This window comes from Ptychodera flava, chromosome 9, assembly GCF_041260155.1.
Source record: "Ptychodera flava strain L36383 chromosome 9, AS_Pfla_20210202, whole genome shotgun sequence".
In the NCBI taxonomy this organism is placed as follows: domain Eukaryota; kingdom Metazoa; phylum Hemichordata; class Enteropneusta; family Ptychoderidae; genus Ptychodera; species Ptychodera flava.
In genome coordinates, this window is record NC_091936.1 from 41546187 (window position 1) to 41568233 (window position 22047).

The 22047-nt window shown below is 39.6% G+C and overlaps 1 protein-coding gene across 2 annotated transcripts; it reads right to left on the minus strand.

Moving 5' to 3' along the window:
* Nucleotides 1-3570: 3570 nt before the first annotated feature.
* Nucleotides 3571-20868, minus strand: LOC139141036 (guanine deaminase-like). Of its 2 annotated transcripts, XM_070710604.1 has the most exons (13): nucleotides 20676-20868; nucleotides 15974-16062; nucleotides 14510-14681; nucleotides 13650-13737; nucleotides 12950-13052; nucleotides 7877-8012; nucleotides 7161-7268; nucleotides 6754-6851; nucleotides 6291-6358; nucleotides 5607-5756; nucleotides 5056-5183; nucleotides 4368-4395; nucleotides 3571-4082 (listed from the first exon to the last, which is right to left on the minus strand). In XM_070710604.1, the coding sequence occupies exons 1-13, from the start codon at nucleotides 20793-20795 to the stop codon at nucleotides 4018-4020; spliced, it is 1353 nt and encodes a 450-aa protein (XP_070566705.1). In that variant the 5' UTR covers nucleotides 20796-20868; the 3' UTR covers nucleotides 3571-4017. The 2 variants fall into 2 exon arrangements, with proteins under 2 accessions (XP_070566705.1, XP_070566706.1); XM_070710605.1 differs by lacking the exons at nucleotides 6754-6851; nucleotides 7877-8012 and having other exon boundaries at nucleotides 3819-4082.
* Nucleotides 20869-22047: the final 1179 nt, after the last annotated feature.

The following is a 22047-nucleotide window of genomic DNA, read 5'->3' on the forward strand; positions in this document are numbered from 1 at the left end:
TGATTTGGTCCAGATGAACAAAACTTACCCTGTTAGTGGTTGGGTGACCGTTTTTACCAGATGGAGCGTGGGTCTTTGAATGAAACAAGCAAGTAATTTAACCGAAGAAAGCTATTTCAACCAAACGTGGTTGAAATTTAGAGATGGTAGACAAGGATATTCTTGAATATCTTCAACCAAACAGTTTGTTTTTTTCTGACAGTGTCCTTCCGTTACTTTCCGCCCTTCAAGTTGCACCCCTGCTCCCCCAAATCAAGGCCGTCCTCTATACTAACTACATACGAGATCGTCTCTATTACAACAATCTGTGCACAGCCGAACGCTGAGCGTGTTTGATTCTCCCGTTATATATATAAGCACAAACCAAAAATGACCAGAATTTCATTCAAATGCAGCATCATATAAAGTCTTCTCACGAAAAAGACATTTCTTTGAAGGTTTCTTTGTGTCTCTTGATCCACCTACATTTTCCCCTTTAAGATTCAGTCAAGTGTGTCCACTGTGAAATCCCCGACGGGAATTCCGTCTCCTCGGTCAGCCGAATAAGACATTTGTCTGCTTGCCAGAATAGACTTACATCTGTGCTCAGAAAGTAAAGGGTAATAGGTTGATAGACAGATAGATAGATATATAGATTATAGAGATAGATAGGTAGATAGCTAGCAAGAGAGGGAGATGACTCGATAGACAAAGATTATACATACATACATACATACATACATACATACATACATACATACATACATACACACATACATACATACATACATATACACAAATACACATACAGAATACATACATACATACATACATACATACACAAGTACACACGCTCATACATACATATATACATACATATATGTACATACAGACAGATAGACAGATAGACAGACAGATATATAGATAGTAAGATAGATAGCTAGCTAGATAGCTAGCTAGATAGATAGATAGATAGATAGATAGAGAGATAGATAGATAGATAGATAGATAGATAGATAGAGAGATAGATAGAGAGACAGATAAACATACAGACCGGCAGAACTATCTCCGAACTTTTCGATTCGACTGGTAACTATGGATTGCTGTTTCAAGACTTTCACATTGACTGAAATTGAATGGAAATTAGCACTTCAATATTTTTATGAATTTTAAACAGGTTTAGTCAGAAATTTCGCAAAAAGTGGCTTCCTTTCCATAGCGGTTTCCAGACTCTGTGTCACCGTTGTCATTCCGAACAACGACAAAGCCAAGAAATAATTTGTTCTGAAGGATATGTTGACATTATTTCCAAAACGGTCACCATTTATACTGGCAGAGTATAGTACCTGATCAGATAACTTTCTGCGTGGGGATTGAGGTATTAGGAATTGTTTAAATAAGAATTCTACGGGATTACCAACACTATATTTTTGAAATCCCTTTCTGTCAAACTCATTAGAACAGCTGTTGCTGATCTATTGGTTTTACAATTTGATTTTCAGGTGCAATAAGGTCATTTTATGAACATCAAATTTTATGCCAACAACTTTAAGACGGTCCGAATACTGCCGTCCTTTTTTGAATTATCTAATTGCTTCATACAAGTTAGTTTTCACCAAAGATACTTTTTTATGATTCACTGAGTGGTTAAAGGTGTATTTCAAAATCAATGTCACTTCTCACTCCCATCTGACTTACAAGAATAACAGAATCCACTTTCAACCATTCCCTTCAGCATTCAACATGTCTCGCGCCTTCAACGCCCAGCGATGCTCAAAACGGCGAGGAGATAATCAGAAGTTGCATCACATATTTATGGAAATCCGGTCACGACATGCGACATGCGACTTGCGACTTCAAAACTGCGACCTGCGTCCTGCGAGTTTGAAACATGCGACCTGCGACTTCGGCATTTAGACCTAGGTGTAACCTGCGACTTCACAACAGAGACCTGCGTCCTGCGTCAAACTCACAACTGCGACATGCGACCTGCGTCCAGTCTGGTGGTTCAGATGGGAGACTGATCTGCATGTGATTCCAGAAACTGAAAAAGAATCATAATTACACTTGAAACTAAACGAATCATAATTACGCTTGAAGCTAAAATCCACGGATCGTTCAATTTTCCGTCACAATACGGGACCATGTTCATAGACAGTCTGAGAAATCAGAGAGGTAGTGGTATCTTGTCCTCTTTGTCAAATCAAACATTTCCCTTGGTTTTGAACCCAATCTTCATGATCGTCCGCTTTTAGGGACTGGTCAGTTTCTTCGGCCTGGGGGGCGGTGGATTCATGGGGGGGGGGGGTCACCCTGTTTTTGAAATGCCCAATAGGGGGGATCAGTGTGTTTTTGAATTTCGACATAGGCTCATCATTGCCTAAAATGCATCGTGTCAGCCACAAATTTCATCATTCAGTTGCATTTTTCATCGAAGCTCATCTCTTTCCTAAATGACACCACCTATCACTGATATTACTTGTGACTGCTTTTCATACTCTCAATAAACACCAAATACCTGAAATCATGGATCAGGTCGTGATCTCGCAGGTCGCAGTTTCAAACTCGCAGGTGGCAGCTAGACTAGAGCACCCGGAAGTCGCAGGTTGCACTTTGACAAACACGCAGGACGCAGTTTTGAAGTCGCAGGTCGCATGTCGCATGTCGTTACCGGATTTCCATACATATTCCATGCACTTTTTTGTAGATTTCTCCCTTGCAACAAATACCTTACACTGGATATCCGTCGCTCGAGGGCGCTCTCTGAGCCCCCTTGGAGCGCAGGGTGCGTCCTCGAGCGACGGATCTTTCAGTCTACAAATACATGCAGCCAGCATTCTTGAGGGGCAGTATTGCTTACTTTCGATAATTTTTTGTTTATTTTTATTTTATGTCAATTTCAAGTTATTATTCTACTCTGAGAGCCTGTCAATATAGCGACCATATGTGTAAAATGTACTGTTATTGTTTACATTTGAATTCTAGTCCGGACCAGAATTGACTTGTCAACAATAACAATGCAGTTTAAACATGTACAGTCGGGGTTGACAAGCTGAATACTCTGTATATCAACATGATGCTTTGGGCAGTAGAAGAAGAAATTATAATAGATATTAAAAATAAAAACGGTAAAGAAATAAGCATTACTGGCTCTCTAATGAAACGTTCGGATCCGCTATTATATACGACAGCGTAAGTTTTCGTGTATACACGTAATTTGACATGATCTGTGCGTGAAAGAACGCGAAATAGACTATATTACCTTCGAGTTTGAAGGTATTGACGGGGTGAAGGGTTGTCGATGGAAATGTTCAACACAGTAACTTAACAGTGAAACACTCATTAATAACACTTAGCCATACAAGAGTATACAATGATTTTGTCGCGTGAACGTTTGTTTCCGTTATTATTTTCCTTTGTCTTCGACATCTTCTATTCGTCTATTCCATACGTTTTTGTTTATTCGATGATTTGTTTGTGTATTTTGCCTTCTTTTCATGAGGGCTCTGATGGAAATTACAATTACTTTACTGTAATCAGATTACCCTCTTTAAATAAAGTGTAATAATAATAATAATAATAATAATAGTAATTTCGACACATTATGGCTCTGGATAAACATTTTCGTCTGATCAGCCGACATTCGCTCATTACATTTATCGTTATAGTTCGATGAAATGTAAAACTAACTTTTCACGGTGCAACTTCTTTTAGTAAGCGACCGGTGGAGCATTATTTCTCTTATTAAATTGTTGAAGTTTGGCCGTGATGGCTCCACAAAAAGTAAATACGACAAACACAAAAGATGAGCAGGTGGTTATATATTAGTTACTGCAGCAACGGTACCCTTTTCAAGAAATAAATGATACGTTTCGTGGCCTTAATATCTCTGTGATAACCTCCCTTAGATTTATAAACAAAGTAAGTTTTGCATTTGCCCCGGTTCCTCGTAGTCCTTCATACAACAGTGTTTGTAAAACCCAATTCCTGAGATAACCGATTACCCGTGCGGACACGTTTGTGAACAGCGGTCCCTTTTCATGTCTTGGGTTCTTTCACGCGTTCGCCACAAACGTAAACTTCTTTAATATTACGGTCATCCCCTGAAAAAATAAAGTTGAAAACGTAAATACATGAACGAGTCAACGTGGAGAGGTCGACTGTCCTAGTTGGAAAATGAAATTCAATATTTGGTCAAAGACAAAGAAGATACAAAATGTTTGTATTGCTGAGCTCCCTCCCTCCGGTATCCCTCCTCTCTCTCTCTCTCTCTCTCTCTCTCTCTCTCTCTCTCTCTCAGTGCACTCTTTAAGCATCAAATCGAGTATCAAATATCCAACGACACCAATATCCAAATTTATAGTTCGATTTAAAAAGTGCAGGCTTACCGAGATACAGGAACTTTTGCACCTTGTCCTGACAAATGAAATGGAGAGTGCAAATTAAATCAAAGAACACCTTGTTTCGGCAAGTATGGTTTCTCAAACAAGAACAGCTTTATTTGTGTTCAGAACTGCACTGAATTTGCTGGATCAAAAGTGTCCATTCGCGATTTGTTTCTTCATAATTGCAAAACTCATAAAATGAAGTTCGGGTATGAGTGTTACAGAGAGCTAATTCGCTGTCTTTCATGAATAATTCAACAAGGAAGATGATGCTAGTTACGCGTCACAGTCCTTATAACACAGTACTGTTAGCATCTTATCGCAAAGAACACTTTGATAAAGTGGAAAAGAAAAAAACTGAAACAGATATAGGACATATTGTCTAAACACTCATCCATCAAATGGATCAACGCATGAATCTTCTGTGAAATAGAATTCTCCGGGTATCATTGAACATACCTCGAAACACTTTGGTGAACATCACTGTATTCATAGTCTCTTTACTGGCCATGGCCATGATTAATTATAAATGTCATGTCAAGCTTTGCAAAGACATAGAGGAATATCCTTTGCTCTCGTTTTGTTTAAACAAAAGATTGACAAATATCTAAGTTTAGGCCTTATCCTTAATATTGATATTTCCCCTATTGTAGGAAGATTTGTTTTGCTACAACAATGCACTTGCACCAACCTCTATGTTATCCGTGTAGAGATCATTGATGACATCAAATGGACTGTCCTCACAGCACACGTCAATCAAGAGGGCATCAAATTCTTTGCCAACTTCGAAATTTCCAATCTTATCGTCTAAACCTAGAACTGGAATGGGTTTGCCGGTCAGCACGGTTATCAAAGCTGCATGAAAACTCTTCAAAAAAGGTTTGTAATATTGAATGGCTGTGATGTCCCTCTCGCAAATTCTTCAATAAATTGTCATTAAGATGACCCGAGATAGGTAAAAACCGGGAGGACTAGTATATCCTCTGTCCTGAAAGAATGTTGTCCATGATGAGGTATTTGTTGTTACTTTATGTTTCATAGAAAAGTGTTCATAAGCAAGCTAGAATTTTACTACAGCAAAGGCCGCCGATCTTGCGGCCGGGAGCAAATTGAAACTGATTGGTTTTTGTGATTTAAACTCTTTGTTCTCCTTGAGAGTTGAGTCTAGTTAGTCAATTTGTGCAGAGATAAAAGTGATAAAAAATCTCCCCTTTAAATGAATCATGAAAACCACTCACTAACCTTGACTGCCGCCTAGCGTTGCTAACATAAACGCTTCTCTATATTCGATTGACTGATAATCACTGGGTTTATTTAGCGACAGTAACTTAGAAACGATGATTGCCTGTCTGATTGCATCGAGAATGGAAGGTTGGTATCCACCTGCAACGTCTGAAAAAAAGAGAAAAGACAACATGAAAAAATCCTGGAATAGCGAACACGGAGGCTTTGCTTTGTACATGTCTCAGAGTTATGCTCTTCTCTGCACCAATGTGTTGAGTTGTTTATCCTGTACGGCTTGCAACTTGAGGCCTAAATCCGGACACGCACGCTCAATTTACGTCCTCGCACTTTAAACACTGGAAGTAGAATTTTTCAACTCTCGTACCCGCCTTTGACAACAATCGAAATCGCATGGATCGCCCATGAAAATGACACTTCGACGCCAAAAAATGAGAGGTGGAACGATGAACACGCTACCTCGAATGTTGAAAATGCTAAGTCGAAAGTTGAAGATGTTTGTCTGAATTTTGGCATTGATTACGGGCCATTTGTCCAAATGATCGTACCCATATTCCTGGAGACTGACTAAACCCACCTCGTTCTGATCTCTGGCTAGCCTAGGTAGGGTAACCCTTTCCTGCAACAACTCAAGTAGCCACCCCAATAAGATTGATCGATATCAACATAATATCATAACTGTACCTGTTCCGAGTCCTATTTTGACTTTAGCGTTCAGCATCTTCCTCACGTCAAACATCCCACTTCTCACACTGATGACAACGAAAAGAATGGGAAACTAGGAATGACGTAAGTTGCTTTCAATAACACTGTTCGTATATTTCAAGGAAATTCCATTCATGCTGTGTGTCGCATTGGTCTCTGCTAATGAAATAACTGGGCATTGTTAGTCTAGTCGAACTAAGTTAATTTCTTCCCCTCCTTGATGAAATAGTATCAATGTGTTATTTTTTAACAAACACACGAATGAATTGATATGTATAGACCTATATAATAACATGTATGTAGCGAGACAAGCAGGTAGACAGACAGACAGACAGACAAACAAACAAACACGCAGCCAGAAAGAAGATAGATTGATGGGTAGGTCGGTAGACAGATACGGATACAAGGGTAAATGGATTGATTGATAGATACACAAACTCACGCTGTATTTGAACTTGGACAATGGGCAATTCCACAACCTCGTTGTCTGACTATGTCGATTTCTTCATCGCTCAAGCAAAGACAGTGCGCCATATACGTCTAGAACAAATTACCGCATTGCAAGGGATCAACGTACATACATGTACTTGAATTTCAGAGAATATTTGATAAATTGTGAACTCTATAATAAAGAGGAGTTCGAATCGCGAACATATTAGGCCTAAAATCGACTAAAACTGTTTGCACAACCAATTCCATGATCACAGAATACATCACAAAAGGAGCTTGAACAAGACACGATCCTAGTCCACGCAGGCTGCGACCCGCGCCCCTCACGTCATTGCCTTTTCAGTACTAGTTGACAAGAATGTTCGCCAAAGACAGAGATTTAAAAAACTGTGCACTAACTTTGTCTGTAAGCAGTCCACTTCTATCATGAACTTCCGTGTCATTTTTGTAGTCTGGAAACAATGACACAGCCAATTCACATTCCTCAGCGCTTTCCGACATATGACTCTGGAAAAGAAAGAGTCACGTAAATACTAATGAAGGGGTAAATTTTAGGATTACGTAATTCTTCAAGACATGAGCAAAATTTGTCAGGTTGTTTTACGGCTGCTAGCATTGCAGCGCACGCATGTCCTACGCTATATTTTGTTGGTATCACATTTGCCTGTGTTTGGGCATCGGATTCACGATTGTACAAATGAGAATTCGAGACCGAAGTAGACCACGGTGTACTGCCCTTGGAAAAAGGCCTTTTTACTTGCTTGTTGTTTTTCCTTTCCATTGAGTAATCGTAAGTCATCCTGGTGGTGGGTTTCCGCCCAACTATGATGAATAGATGAATAAATAAACACGTCTTTTCCTGTTGCAAATCTGATTCGCCTGTATGTAGTATGGTATGTAGTAACACTACTGAACTGCAGTTGATTCCATAAATATTCCGAAAGTGCATTTCTAAAGTGTTAACTATGCTTGTAGAAACATCCTACAGCTCAGAGTTATTTTTCGCTGAAGTAAACTTGTTTCAAGATCTCTAGGGACAGACAAAGCCGTTGGGTTGACATTAGGTATCAAGCCATACTATAGGAGCAAGCCTGGCTTATTCAAGTGCTCGTTACCTGTATCGGTAAATCATATCTTTTAGCCAGCTTGCCAAGACCTTCCAACAACTCTACTGTGCACGAGGGCGAAAATCTTGGAGTGATCACTGGGGTAATTCGTGGTAGATTCAGCTTTTTCAATTCTGCAATAAATCTGACAGGAAACTCCTATGAAATCACATCGGTAAGTAGGCTGGCAAATCCTGGACTGAAAGATCCGTCGTCCGCGGACGCTCCCTTCCCCCGAGACGGGGAGCGTAGAGAGCGCCCTCGAGCGACGGATCTTCAAGTCTCGGCAAATCCTTTCGTTAGGGACATATGGTTAAAAAGGGCCAGCAGTTGTATAACCTTTCAATTACTTCTTTCGCTTTTTTGTTTTTAATGTACACGTTGCCTGTATATTGTGTAGACTACATTGGTGATAAGTGAATTCTCGATACCTTAAATACGATTTTGCAACCTAAGTGGGTCGTAAAAGTATAAAGGTGGTCGACCATATTTTCAATATGGTGGATTTCTGCAGGTAAAACACATAAGATTACAGAAGCAAGAGTAAAGTTCTAGGTTATACAGGAATTTTATGCCAGAAATACCTAAAAAGATGAAAAGATGAACGAATTCTGCAAGTTAAAAGCATTATTGACATCTCACTATTTCAAACTCTTGCTGTGGTGAGTCAACTTTTTACCCAGGATGCATTTCAATATACTGTATTTGTAGTTTGCGCCCCCTCCCCGCACAAGACAAAGGCTATTTAAGGTAGCGAGACTAGAATCGAATGTAAGTCTAAATTATTATCGTATTTTGTTTTTTATGTCAAATATTATTTAAAAAGCGATTTTTTAACAAACGAATTCGTGCGTAATAAGTGATATCGAAACAAAAAGGAAAAACTATCGCAAATAAGTCAAAATAAATTTGAAAAAAATAATGTTTTTGTTTCTTGAAAAGGAAAAAATCAAACATTCGACTTTGAAAACAAAGATTGTTTGTTTTATAATTTTATTTTGATTAAAAAAGCAGGAACATTTCATTTGAAACAATTTTTAAGAAACAAAAAAAATAAAATCATAATTGAAATTAAAATATGATAATGTGAAATTAAAATGAAAAACATTTCACGTGAAATAAAGAAATTAAATGTTAAATGAAAAAAAAAATTGAAGTACAATTGAAAATAAAAATTCAAACTAAAATGAAAATAAAAGTAAATTCAAAGTAAAAAGAAAATTAAATTCAAAGTAAAATGAAAATGAAATGAAATGTATTTCAACTATGGCCGACAGTTGTCATAGTAGACCAGCATCCTTTTCGGTTCCCATAGAGTTACATGCAGTCTAATGACAATCCTCGGCCGTCGTATCACAAGCAAAAATTTTCAAAAAGAACAAAATCAGAATTTGGCGATCGAGGATTGTCATAGTATACCAGCATGCTTTTCGGGAAGGAGATCCACAATCATGGCGGCGATACGAACGCTTCCCTCGCATATAGGGAGAAAAGTGGGCTTTGCGTGAGTTTACAAGCGCAGCTTAGCATATCATGTACCTAGACGAGGTCAGCGTGCTCGAAAACGCAGACTAAAGCAAGTTCTCGATTCCAAATCGACTGTTTTCGGGGGAGAAATCGCTCGCCGCAAGTCCGCGGCGCTGGCTGTGGTGGGAGGCCGGTGACAGTACAGTTCTACGCTGTTATACTGACAGGCCGATATATCCACAACAAGTGGACATAAAGTTCGCTTAGGCCGAAGGTCTTGTCAGTAATTTCGCATTCTGGACCCAGTGTGACTGACAAAAGTGCTAAAGAAACAAATGAGCAAATAAAATCATAAAAGTGACGACGATATTAGCTTAGCGTGAAACCTGCAGGGCCCAGGGTTACTGACTACGGACCGCCACTCTATGGACGAGCTTGATTTACTCGGGGTGACTTCAGCCTGCTTTGTAGTCTGCAGGCCCGAGGCAGAGTGAAGTCTACACAACCGGCCTGAGTGCCCAATTTGTTTATATAGCTACAAATGTAGCCACTGTGGCAAGGGTCCGGGAATAAGACTTTCCCGACGACCGAGAGCCCCGGCCGGCCGAGAGCTAGTAATGGCCTGAGAGCGAGTGTCGAAGACGCGAGTCTCGCCTGTACGACTGGGCAGCGATTTATCACCCTTGTTCTTCACTGTATCTGCACACAACACGATTGGAACTAATTTGGGATAATTTGATGGCGAAGCAATGCCTGTTTGATCTGCAAATGTAAGCTCATCTGCTTTCCTTTATGAGTCACACACTTGTTTCTATGAGTAATTTGTAATATTGCGACAATCAGCCAGAGAGCACCTAACACTTTTGAGAAATTTTAAAAACATGAAAATCCAATTATCCCGGCCAAATTAGTTTCAATCGTTTTACACAGGGAATCAAGAGATTCGGTTGTTGTTGTTGTTGTTTGTATTGTTGTTGATGTTGATTGGTCGTGTTGTTGTTGTTGTTGTATGTTGTTGTTGTTGTTGTTGTTGTTGTTGACCAATAAAATTCAATGGATATAACTGTGTTGTTGTTGTTGTTGTTGTTGTTTCAACAGCATCGCGGCGGGAGTTGCAATGAGTCAAATAATGATAGTGTCCTTGTAATGTTTCTTATGACATCTACATTACGTTTGAAACAACATAACAATTATGTTCGTTGAATTTTATTGGTCAACAACAACAAGACTAATAAACATAAACAACAATGCAAACAACAACAACCAGATCTCTGGGTCCCCTGTGATGTGCCTTCGACACTCGCTCTCGGGCCATTAACTCTCGGTCGTCGGGAAAGTCTTTTTCCCGCACCCTTGCCACAGTGGCTCCGTTTATAGTGTGATACGCAAATGGGGCGGTCGAGCCGGCTGCTGAGACTGTGTTGACACTCTACCTCGGGCGTATTGCAAGTAATATTCATCTAGAAGTTATGAATATGATAAATAAATATCATATATTAAAGTGTTTTCATTATACAAACCTTACCTGTTGCTAGTGTGTGTTAATACTTTACCCTATTTATCTCTGTATAGTGTTTCAAAGAAAACAGTCCACATTTGTTAAATGCCCTCCCTTATCCCCGTCATTAATTTGTTGTTCTGCCGACCACCGACGTGGGGGGGGGGGGGGGGCTTATCCCCTTGACCAAATAACTCATAAGGTAGTAGTCGGTGATCAGCAGAACGAATTAATGACGGGGATTAGGGAGGGCAATTGACAGATATTAACTGTTTTCTTTGAAATACTATACACAGATAGCTAGGGTGAAGTACTAGTAATACGCAAAAAGTAGACACAGGTAAGGCTTGTATAATGAAAAAAAGTTTAATACATGATATTTATTGATCATATTCATAACTAATAAACCAATATTGCTCGCGATGCCCTGTGCTCGGGCAAGCAGACTACACAGCTAGCTTGTAGTTGCTCCGACCGACCTCCATGTTCGGCCAAGTACATGTAAATCAAGCCCAACCATAGACTAGAGTGACAGCTCCGTAATTAGTAAGCTTAACCCTGCAGTTTTCACGCTATACTAATAGCGTCGTCACTTTTATGATTTAATTTGCTTATTTATTTCCTTCAGCACTTTTGTCAGTCACACTGGGTCCTGTATGCGAAATTATTGACAAGACCTTCGGCCTCAGCGAACTTTATGTCCACTTGTTGTGGATATATCGGCCTGTCAGTATAACAGTGTAGGACTGTGTGTTTAATAGTACTGTTACTGGCCTCCCACCACAGCTGGCGCCGCGGACTTGCGGCGCGCGATTTCTCCCCCGAAAACAGTCGATTTGGAATCCAGAACTTGCTTTGGTCTGCTTTTTCGAGCACGCTGACTGTAATGTTCAGAATGACCAAGTTGAAAGGCATACACCCATACACACAGTAACGGGAGCTGACACGACGATGACATATCACTGACTGTCCGATTTATTCATTTTCTCTTTTAAATACACAAAATACAGATGCAGGTGCAAAATACACAGGTGCAGTGCCAATACAGATGCAACAAATTAACATATGTATAGAATGTACAGGTCACTACACTGACCTCGACTAGGTACATGATATGCTATGCTGCGCTTGTAAACTCACGCAAAGCCCACTTTTCTCCCTATATGCGAGGGAAGCGTTCGTATCGCCGCCATGATTGTGGATCTCCTTCCCGAAAAGCATGCTGGTATACTATGACAATCCTCGGTCATCGCCAAATTTTGATTTTGTTCTTTTTGAAAATTTTTGCTTGTGATACGACGGCCGAGGATTGTCATTAGACTGCATGTAACTCTATGGGAACCGAAAAGGATGCTGGTCTACTATGATAACTGTCGGCCATAGTTGAAATACATTTCATTTCGTTTTCATTTTACTTTGAATTTAATTTTCTTTTTACTTTGAATTTACTTTTATTTTCATTTTAGTTTGAATTTTTATTTTCAATTGTACTTCAATTTTTTTTTCATTTAACATTTAATTTCTTCATTTCACGTGAAATGTTTTTCATTTTAATTTCACTTTATCATATTTAGTTTCAATTATGATTTTATTTTTTTTTGTTTCTTAAAAAATGTTTCAAATGAAATGTTCCTGCTTTTTTAATCAAGATAAAATTATAAAACAAACAATTTTTGTTTTCAATGTCTAATGTTTGATTTTTTCCTTTTCAAGAAACAAAAAAATTATTTTTTTCTAATTTATTTTGACTTATTTGCGATAGTTTTTCCTTTTTGTTTCGATGTCACTTATTACGCACGAATTCGTTTGTTAAAAAATCGCTTTTTAAATAATTTTTGACATAAAAACAAAATACAATAATAATTTAGACGTATTTTTATTGGTGACAACTCCAGGCCACCATAGACGTGGTCAAGGGGCGGAGTTGAACCATTTGTGTTTTTGTATTTAGAATGAAACTGTTAGCACATTACTTTGGTTTTGCTCAGCGATGATAAAAACGTAGATGAGATCACAAATGAACTCCCTTTCCGTGACATATTAGCAGTTCATGTATGTAGCGGAAGACGCAATCTTACACTACGTTATGCTTAAATCATTAAACATAAATTACAAACCTTTCTGTTTCTCTCAACGATTCCTCCGTCGACTCGATGTAAAACTTTGGCGAGTTCTGATCCATATTAACTTTTCCCACAAACGCCCTCTGTCCCCGTTTGGCTGAAACATGTCCGAATTGTCGAACATAAAAGAAAATTCAGTGAACCACAACGTGTACCAAACCTAGTACGACTGTCACAGTGAATCGTAGGGCGATTAATATGTTGGCGGGTGTAACGATGTTAACACCGATATAAACCACAGCCTAACTTTTCCGTTAGCCTCTATGTGATGTCACTCCTAGGACATGCTCGTTTTCAAACGCTTAATGATATTCCTGGTATAGGACTTGAAAAATAACCCTCCCAGATGTTCACAGCAGTAAGAGAGTAATTGATGCGGGCCGGACTGGTCCGTCGCTAGCTAGAGGGAGGGGTAATAAGTTGGGTTGGCCAGAAACGAGCAATATCAAACAGCAAAGGAAGCCTGAGAAAGGTTCTGAAATGGCCAGTGGCGACATACTAAAAATTGAATTTCAAAGAAATTGCACTGTACTCAATAGACTATGTTTTATAACTCCTTTGACCGATTTTGCGGCCCTGCAGATGGGTAACAACGGTGTCATCGTATTGCAGCCGTGGTTCATTGCCATTTTGATGCTTTGATTCCATCGTGATATGCGTCCGTCGGATTTTTATACCTTGATATTAGCCTCACCTGCGACTTTAGCAAGTTCAAGCGTAGCCTCAGTGTGTATGGTGGCAAAGTAGCTGGCTGTCGTGGTTCCCCATTTCAAAGAATGTCTCTAGAAAAAAATCAACATGAGTTTTCAACTTCAAGATCTTTGTATTATCTTCGCTTTGATGGAGTAGAGTTTTCGGTCTGCTCCTAAAACCTGCTGAAATACTCAGTATTCGGACACATAAAGATGTGAATTACATATCTACACATATGACATGGAGAGTTGGTACCGTATACTGACGTCTCCGTATACTGACTTCTGAACAGAACATTTCCTTCACTTGAACTCAATGGCACATTGCAATAGGCACATATCTTCTATGCTTTAACACAAGAGATACGTTCCTCTTGTACTGGGCCATCGAACTGTGCTTTTCACACTTACAAAATGAAGTCCACGTTGACAAATCGAACACTATGTATTTCGGCATGCTTGCGGGAAACTACCAAGAAATCCGGGCAAAACACAAAACGAATAATGAAAATTGTGGAAAGTCAGGGAGCCTGATTGTATGAGTCGCGTTCACAATGTATCAGCTGTGTAATATAGATTAAAGAAATGACGGATATACATAGTCGTGCCTGCATGTGAAAACATACTTCTTTTCGTCCCAGATCAACACTCGAGGAAATCTCCCCTCTGCGTGATCGCAAAGGTTTTGAATTGAAGCACTACTACGACTTGCCGGTATTGTTGGTCACATGGAGAGATCCAAATAACGCTGTTGCTGGTAGCAACAAATAGTATCGAGATAAATGAGAAGAATATTTAACCAGTACAGCGATGTACTTGCATTGCAAGTGCATTGCATGCAACGAACTCATCAAACACGTACCACTGCTTTGTCATACATACGCTTGGCGAAGTCCGCGTCTGCGTACTTGCTCTCCACCGGGAAAGCGTACTTTTCAAGCCATCCAAGAAGCTGCAAGTCCATTCCAGTTCCCGTATAAGGATATTGTGGTGCATGGAAGTGGGTATCCACAAAACCTGGAATGAGAAACTGCCTACCACAAAGAGAAGGGAAGAAAAAACAATGAAAGATGAGTGTGGGGCATTTGGTTGTATAAATATCGACAATAAAGGCAAACTTGACAGGTAACTTGTGAAAATGCCAAAAGCACATGAAATTTAAAAGACTGGGGAGCTGAAAGAATGTGGCATAATCAACAACAAAAAATAGAAAACGGCTCGAACTTACTAATAAACGTTTTGTCTATACAATTAACAAAATTTGATTCTAAGGCATGTTCAAATAGCAAGGTTTGAATATCTACAGATATGCTTTAGATCTGTCGTTTTGATATTTGTCTATATTTCTACATCATCTATTGTTGTTTACGAATGGAAAATGCACTTACTGCAACAATTTTCGGAACGCGGAATCTCATGCTTACTATTAATTAGACGGCAAAAATTACAGAAACCAATAATGATACATACGGTAATTTTGACTTTGTTTAGACGGAGTGAAATGACGAAAGTATTTTGGGAAGTCGGAGGACCGGAGTATTTGACCCTATGTCGACGGATAATTGTGATTATTCAGAATTGATGTGACGTGAGGAATACTATTTTCATTCGATTGTGTCCTCATTTCATATTTTAAGCATGACGAATTGTCGAATTTCGCTCGCTCATGTACATTTTCGCAAGTTTTGTCATTCACACAAAACATCGGCCGTCCAAAAATTAGTTAATTGACAGAATTTGTGCAAAATTATCTAAATTGTATTAAATCGCACAAATTATTGCATGTTAAAAAAACTTCCACTTGTGTTCGACATTAAACTATAAATGTGAAAATTTCTCAAAACAAAAATCACGAACTTTGCTTCCGCGATGACTGATGATTACTTTAGCGCTGTGCTGGAAGACAAAGATTTGTGATCTCCGCTCGTTACATGCGGTCAACTGACTTCTAAAAACCGGCATTGCCGGAGAAAAACCGTATAATCGGTGGTCATGTAATCTCTGGTGGGACACTATGGTGGGGATACTAAGGCCGTGCGAAAACCATCTTCGCTTGCCAAGGTCTCCGCTCCGGGCAGCTGGATGCTTCCGTGGTTAGTGAAAGACTCCTGTCTGGCTAACGAGCCGTGCGAGCGGACGATGTGCGAAAACTGTCATGGTGTGAGTGCCTCTGAGGAAGATTAAGCTTGACATCGCTAGACCAAAGTTAAATGTGGGAAGATAGGCAAAAGTCATTTGCATCTACACTTTCGGGTATTATCGGCAAACCAACGTAAAGTGACAAGGACGAATGTGATGACGTTACATGCAAAAGCCTGACACATACCCTTCGTTGAGTTGTTGGACATCCTCTGCTATAAAGTTGTATTCGGTACAAAGGCTAGATAATTCATCAGCGCCACCTATGAACTGGATCTGGAAAGAGAATTTGGAATGTCGGTTTCATGATTTTCAGAACTGTGTTGCAAAGAAAAATAATTTGTTTCTGATAACCTCACTCACCATGTCTTGTTATCCCAGCCCTTTGTATCGGCATTTTCAAACAAAACGCGGGACTTTGGTGGCATTCTTTCAGTTTTCCCTTTGGGTCACAGAAAGCCGAACGCGGAAAAAAGTTTCCCATACTATTTTTCGAAGCTGTGTTACGAGAAACACAGTCACATACTTTTAAAATTGGCAAGTATTTATGATGTAACTGTTTCAATATTTGGATGATGGATCTACTCCTGCACTACACTGTCGGTTTTTTGGGAACTGTCGACAATCACGATGGAATTGTGGGAAAGTGTGGTCATTATTAGCGCCCTCTAAAAAGTGGGTGTCCATTAAAGATTCGGCCATTTCTTTATGCTTCACTGTCATCCGGGACATAGAGAGTGTACCAATCACATGTTTTTGCCAGTTTAACATCTGATATATATGATCTAAAAATAAGAAAATCTTGATAAATATATAATGTCACCTGTAATCTAAATATGCCTATATATGGTCAAAGGGGCGTTCCTTGTGTTCAAAATGCCCATGTGAGGGCGCTGTTTTTTAAAAGCGGCCACCCGCTTAAAATCTATGATTGGTTAGATTTTCTTTCCATGGTAACTGTGGCAAAATTGGAACAGGTGACAGTATACCTCTAAAACAGTTCAGGTAATTGCAGGGTACACATTCAGGCTTAGGGACGACATCGACATTAACCGTAAATTATATGGTCGTTCAAGACAATTACTGGACAAAGCTTAGGCCTAAGGTCCTTTGCAGTACCGCACCGGTACAACTATCATTTGGAATGATATTCTTCTCTCTAGGCACCAGGAGGCTTGCCACATTTGAAAACTCAGTTGCACATTTTTCTCCACAACAAATTCATGAATGATCTGAATGATGCTTTTCCAAGTTACGTTTTTCTTGTCATGCCTTTTTCTAGTTCGTTGTTGAATTGCGTCAATGTGCTACTCACTGTTTTCCAGTGATCAAAGTTTTTGGGAAATATTTTTGTGAGTTTTGAACCCTACCCGCCTGCCTCTCAAAATTGCCAATGGACGCAAAACAAAGAATATAAGCTTAAATCATCTAGCCTCAAGTAAGTTATCATGACACGTCCCGGACTAGCTGCAATGATTGTAGCCTTAGTGGGCTGGGCCGTGCTGCTTGGGCCCCAACAGCACGAGTCGCACGGCTACAATTATTGCAGCTAGAGCCGGACCGGATACTAAACACTCAAATTGCAATGAAATAAGCGTCTAGTTTTGGCACAGGTGTGCATATACCTTTCCTTGACGCTTTGTGTTGGTTGTCTTTGAGTCAAACCACAGTTTAAATGATGCTCAATTTGGGATATAATTATTCTCCGTCGATGATGACTCATCCTAGGTCAATTTGCATACAATGCTCATACATTTCGCATACGAGAATACACCTATTTATTTATTAGACAATCGAGCAATTTGGCTTCTTTGACGGGGTCTTTGAGCCATCAGTTAACAAATACTGCACACAACTGTTTTATCTTTATATACAGTAACCCTGAACAAGTCATTGACAATGACATAGTCCCCACTTGAAATAGGGGAGTATTAGTCTTGATGGGGCAGGTAAATGTGGTCTTTAAGAAGTATCATTGGAGTGTATATGTTAAGATCTATGGGCTCATAGGTCTATGTTGTTTTTCCCAATTTGAAACACATGAGGCATGTCTAAGTTACGGTTCTTAAATCGGGAAAATAGATCAGACCTCTAGCTGTATTGGCCAGCCAAGAAATACATATGTGGATAATAAATGATGTCCAAGATGTGACATCTTAAGGTCTAATATCCTATCAAAATTGGAGGGTATAGAGCTTGTGGTTACTGAGTTATGCATATATACCCCCGGTATGTATAATCAAGGTAAAAAGTCATCGAGGTAACGTGACATTTTGAAAAAAAAAATATATTGCTAATTAATCCCTATATGCCAAAAATCAGACATCTAGCTCGATTCGCTTGCCAGAATTAGATATGTGCATAATCAATGAGGTAAAGCGTGTGTTGTCATAAGGTCGCCCATCCTACTAAATGTAAAGGACATAGCACTTGTGGTTACTTATTTATTGACAAAAACGTATATTTTAGGTAAAAGGTCACAAAGGTCACATGACATTTGATCAAAAAATTTCTATTCTATAGTTATCCCTATATACGAAAAATCAGACATCAAACTCTATTGGCTTGCTCAGAATTAGATATGTGCATAATTAATGAGGTACAGTATGTAGCGTCATAAGGTGTCCCATCATACCATACATGAAGGGTGTAGCACTTGTGGTTACTGAGTTATGGACAAATATGTATATTTGAGGTCAAAGGTCACCGAGGTCACGTGACATCTTGTCAAAATATCTGAGATATCATCGTGAATGGAGGGACATGACCAAATCTATAAGCCCCCTGGACTTCATCCGTGGGGCTAAAAACTGTGTCACCGCATCCTTTTTGATATATGAATATGATGAGAAACTAAATTTTTATTTTACTTGGCCTTATACATGGGATTCTATGCAGAGCTGACTTATACATGGGAGTCTATGGACTGCCTTATACATGGGAGTCTATGGACTGACTCTACATGGGAGTCTATGGACTGCCTTATACATGGGAGTCTATGGACTGCCTTATACATGGGAGTCTATGGACAGCTGCCTTATACATGAGAGTCTATGGAGGTGGAAACTAAAAAGTCCTCTAACACGGCCAAATTTGATCGCATTGTGAAACAAATCGACGTGCATATGTATGGGGTATGGTACTATCCTTGTGCAAAGTTTGAAAGAAATTGACCGGGGCATGTCTGAGATATCTGCGTGAACGGACGGACGGACGGACATGACCCAATCTATAAGTCCCCACGGACGACTAATAACCACTTCCCGTTGTAAATTCATACTTTCGTGAACTGAGTTTTGAAATTCAATATGAGACGTTCAACATTTTGAGGCAGGACGTGCGTTGAAACTGAAGGTTACGTAAACTTTTGCCTAAACTTACCTAAGCGAATTTTAACTTCTCTTTCGAAATCAAGAATAAAATCAAGCGTCACCGTACAGAGTTTGGTACTACAGAAACAACTCAATTTACCGACACTTGAATTCAAAATGGCCACCATCCCCATGTTAACTCCAGGAGGAAATATGTTCAATTTTCAAAAAAATCACACGGTTAACTTCATTTACACTATCAAAATGAGCAAAATTGGAATACCAGCAATGAATTGAAAATATACGTGAATCCAGCTGAATATTTGTCTTTGAAGCGCATTCGACCTAACAACGTGGCCGAGGGGTGAGGGTTGGGTCAGGTCAGGGTCAGATAATGTGCAGTCACCTTTGCATAAGCTGTACAACCTATATCGTTTGTAGTGATTTGATGTACCATTGAGGTCTCGTTACAACACCCATGTTCACACTACCTAAGCCTATAGGCCTAAACAATACATAGGTTATATGACTACAAATTCACTGTCAAATTACCGAAAATATTCCGTACACACAACCACAACTTCGCTCAATAAATCTCTGCGTGGCTGTTGTATTTAGTATCTGACATCCTACGTGGACAATTTACAAGTATATCACAGCTGTAATAGATGGACATAATATACATGTTGTGGCCCGTGGGGACTGTGCTTTTATTTCCTACTATAGGGCCAAGCTTTATGCCTGTACGATTATTGTCATATGAATTCAGTGTTGACAATGGCTGGAGATGATATAACACGAGAGGTGGGTTACTTGTAGACAGCCATACCTATATAAGCCTACGCATCGTATGAAAACTTTTCAGTGTTGTACATTTTCTTCCCCTTCTCTTTCTTTCTGAGCCAATGTCATTATTGTGAACACGGCTAATAAATAAATAAATAAATATGTTTTTTTACCAAAACCATGCCTTGCTGTGGTATTGGCGGGAACAAGTCAATCTAATGCAGTTGAACAGAGACATCTTTTCACACAAGAAACACTGAGAAACGAGTTGTATCGAATGTTGTTTTTGTTCTGGCGGACGTGAATGAAGGTCACCTTAGGTCCCTTGTATGCATATGGCGACATGCGCCGTCATGGCGTCGGCAGACCTCTGCCCTTTTGCCCTCCACCGCAACTGGTCTAGTTTTGCCGTCAGACCCAAATACCCAAGCAAAACCTTCGAGCTACAGTACTGAATCTACATGTAACTACCCACGGGTGCCCGTGTATGCTGAGTGTCTGGCTTTGGCTAGCTACGCCGCGCCCGCCGGAGTTCCAAGGGCGTGTAGCCAACGGACAATCTCGTAGGGGTAGCAGAATGCATTATTCACTGGTTGTTAAATAGATACAAGTCATACACATCGTGACCTTTGTTTAAATCGCAGACTGACAGAAAACACTCACGATATACAGAGGTAAAACCATTGTGGCATATAATACATACAAAGCCTTTATGGCTTCGTATACACAGCAGCAGCTGTGCCGAAGTCTCACCACGGCGTTCACGCACATGATCCACTGCACTCCACTTACTTTGCCATCTGTAACCCCCAATATACGATCTTCACAAATTTCCAGTGGTTCCTTGGCAGTGGCATGAACAAATGTACCACGGAAAATTCTACTCGTTTCATCGGACTCCCGGCAGCTCATCGTTGAAACGCCTGAAATATTAATTCTAGCCTGTCGCTGCGGATGCGCGATGCAAGTAAAAATCAGGAACGGGGTCAGCCAACACAATGCAGGCCGGGGGGGGGGGGGGGTGTCAACGTTGGCAACCAAAGACAGGTGAAGTCATTTTTCAAACGATCTTTGAGGGTCATATAGAAAATTTGACCCCGGCGTGGATGTACTTCAATGACCTCGGTGTCAAACTAACAATATTAATTATGATAAATAAATAGTATGTATGAAACATTTTGAAGAACACAAGCTGATAACATGTCACTGTGTACCTAAAGCTTACTCGTACTCTCTCTCTATAGGTATACAGTAGTGACACAGTTCGGTCCCAGCTCTAAATTATAATTAACATTTATTATTTATTGTTCACATCTAACCATTGGTTGTAGTGTTCGTGTGACCCTATAGCCTTTAAAGAGACAGACACGGTGTGGGGCGTTAAGGTCATGAACTTTACACAACGTCACCAGACTATGAAGCGAAAATTAAGCATTGGCGTGACAATTAAACTACTGAATGCAAATTACGACAAAAAGACAAAAAAGCGTCAAACACAATGTGCTCACGTTTGATCGGATGTGGTTTGTCAAAATAAACGAAATGCAAGCTAAGGGTAGACTATTTAATATTCGGGGGGGGGCTTGGAAGATTTACTCTGGTGCACTATTTTTTTCTCTCCCTACTTAATTATTTTTTTCGACTAGGTAAATTCTGGCGTCTTTTTTTCACTTCCCTCTCGACCTCAGAGGTAACTTTTTATGACGTGCATACGCGCGCTGAACTGCAAATATTCGCTGTTCATTTTGTTAAGACGCTTTTCTTCATATGACATGACAAACGTTTACATGGAACCATAGGCAAACAGCTGAATGCTGGAAAGATTGAAAGAAATAGAAGCATCGAGGCCTCAATCCGTAAGAAAACCACTACCAATGTTAGTGTCATGATAAGCCGGGCACATGATTGTAAATAACAACAATGAACACGGGATATCCAGTGCAGGCTATTTAGACAAGCTCTATCGAGTAATCAAGATATTTTCAGGTGAAAGGATGTGACTGTCACAAGCACAACAAATGAATACTGCTACTAAATGTTTTAAATTGAAACACTGGGTACATGTAAAACAACAAATTTGCGTTAAAATATTAATTAATATTGATCAAATCAGGACATTAATGAAATTAAATGTAATGATTTCAGATGTTTTATGTTTGTGACC

Coding starts and splice junctions, on each gene's coding strand:
- LOC139141036 (XM_070710604.1), bottom strand. CDS start 20,795: ATGAGCTGCCGGGAGTCCGATGAAACGAGTAGAATTTTCCGTGGTACA. Junction 16,063..20,675: donor TGGGGGTTACAGATGGCAAA/GTAAGTGGAGTG, acceptor TTCTCTTTCCAG/ATCCAGTTCATAGGTGGCGC. Junction 13,053..13,649: donor TGAACTTGCTAAAGTCGCAG/GTGAGGCTAATA, acceptor GACATGTTTCAG/CCAAACGGGGACAGAGGGCG.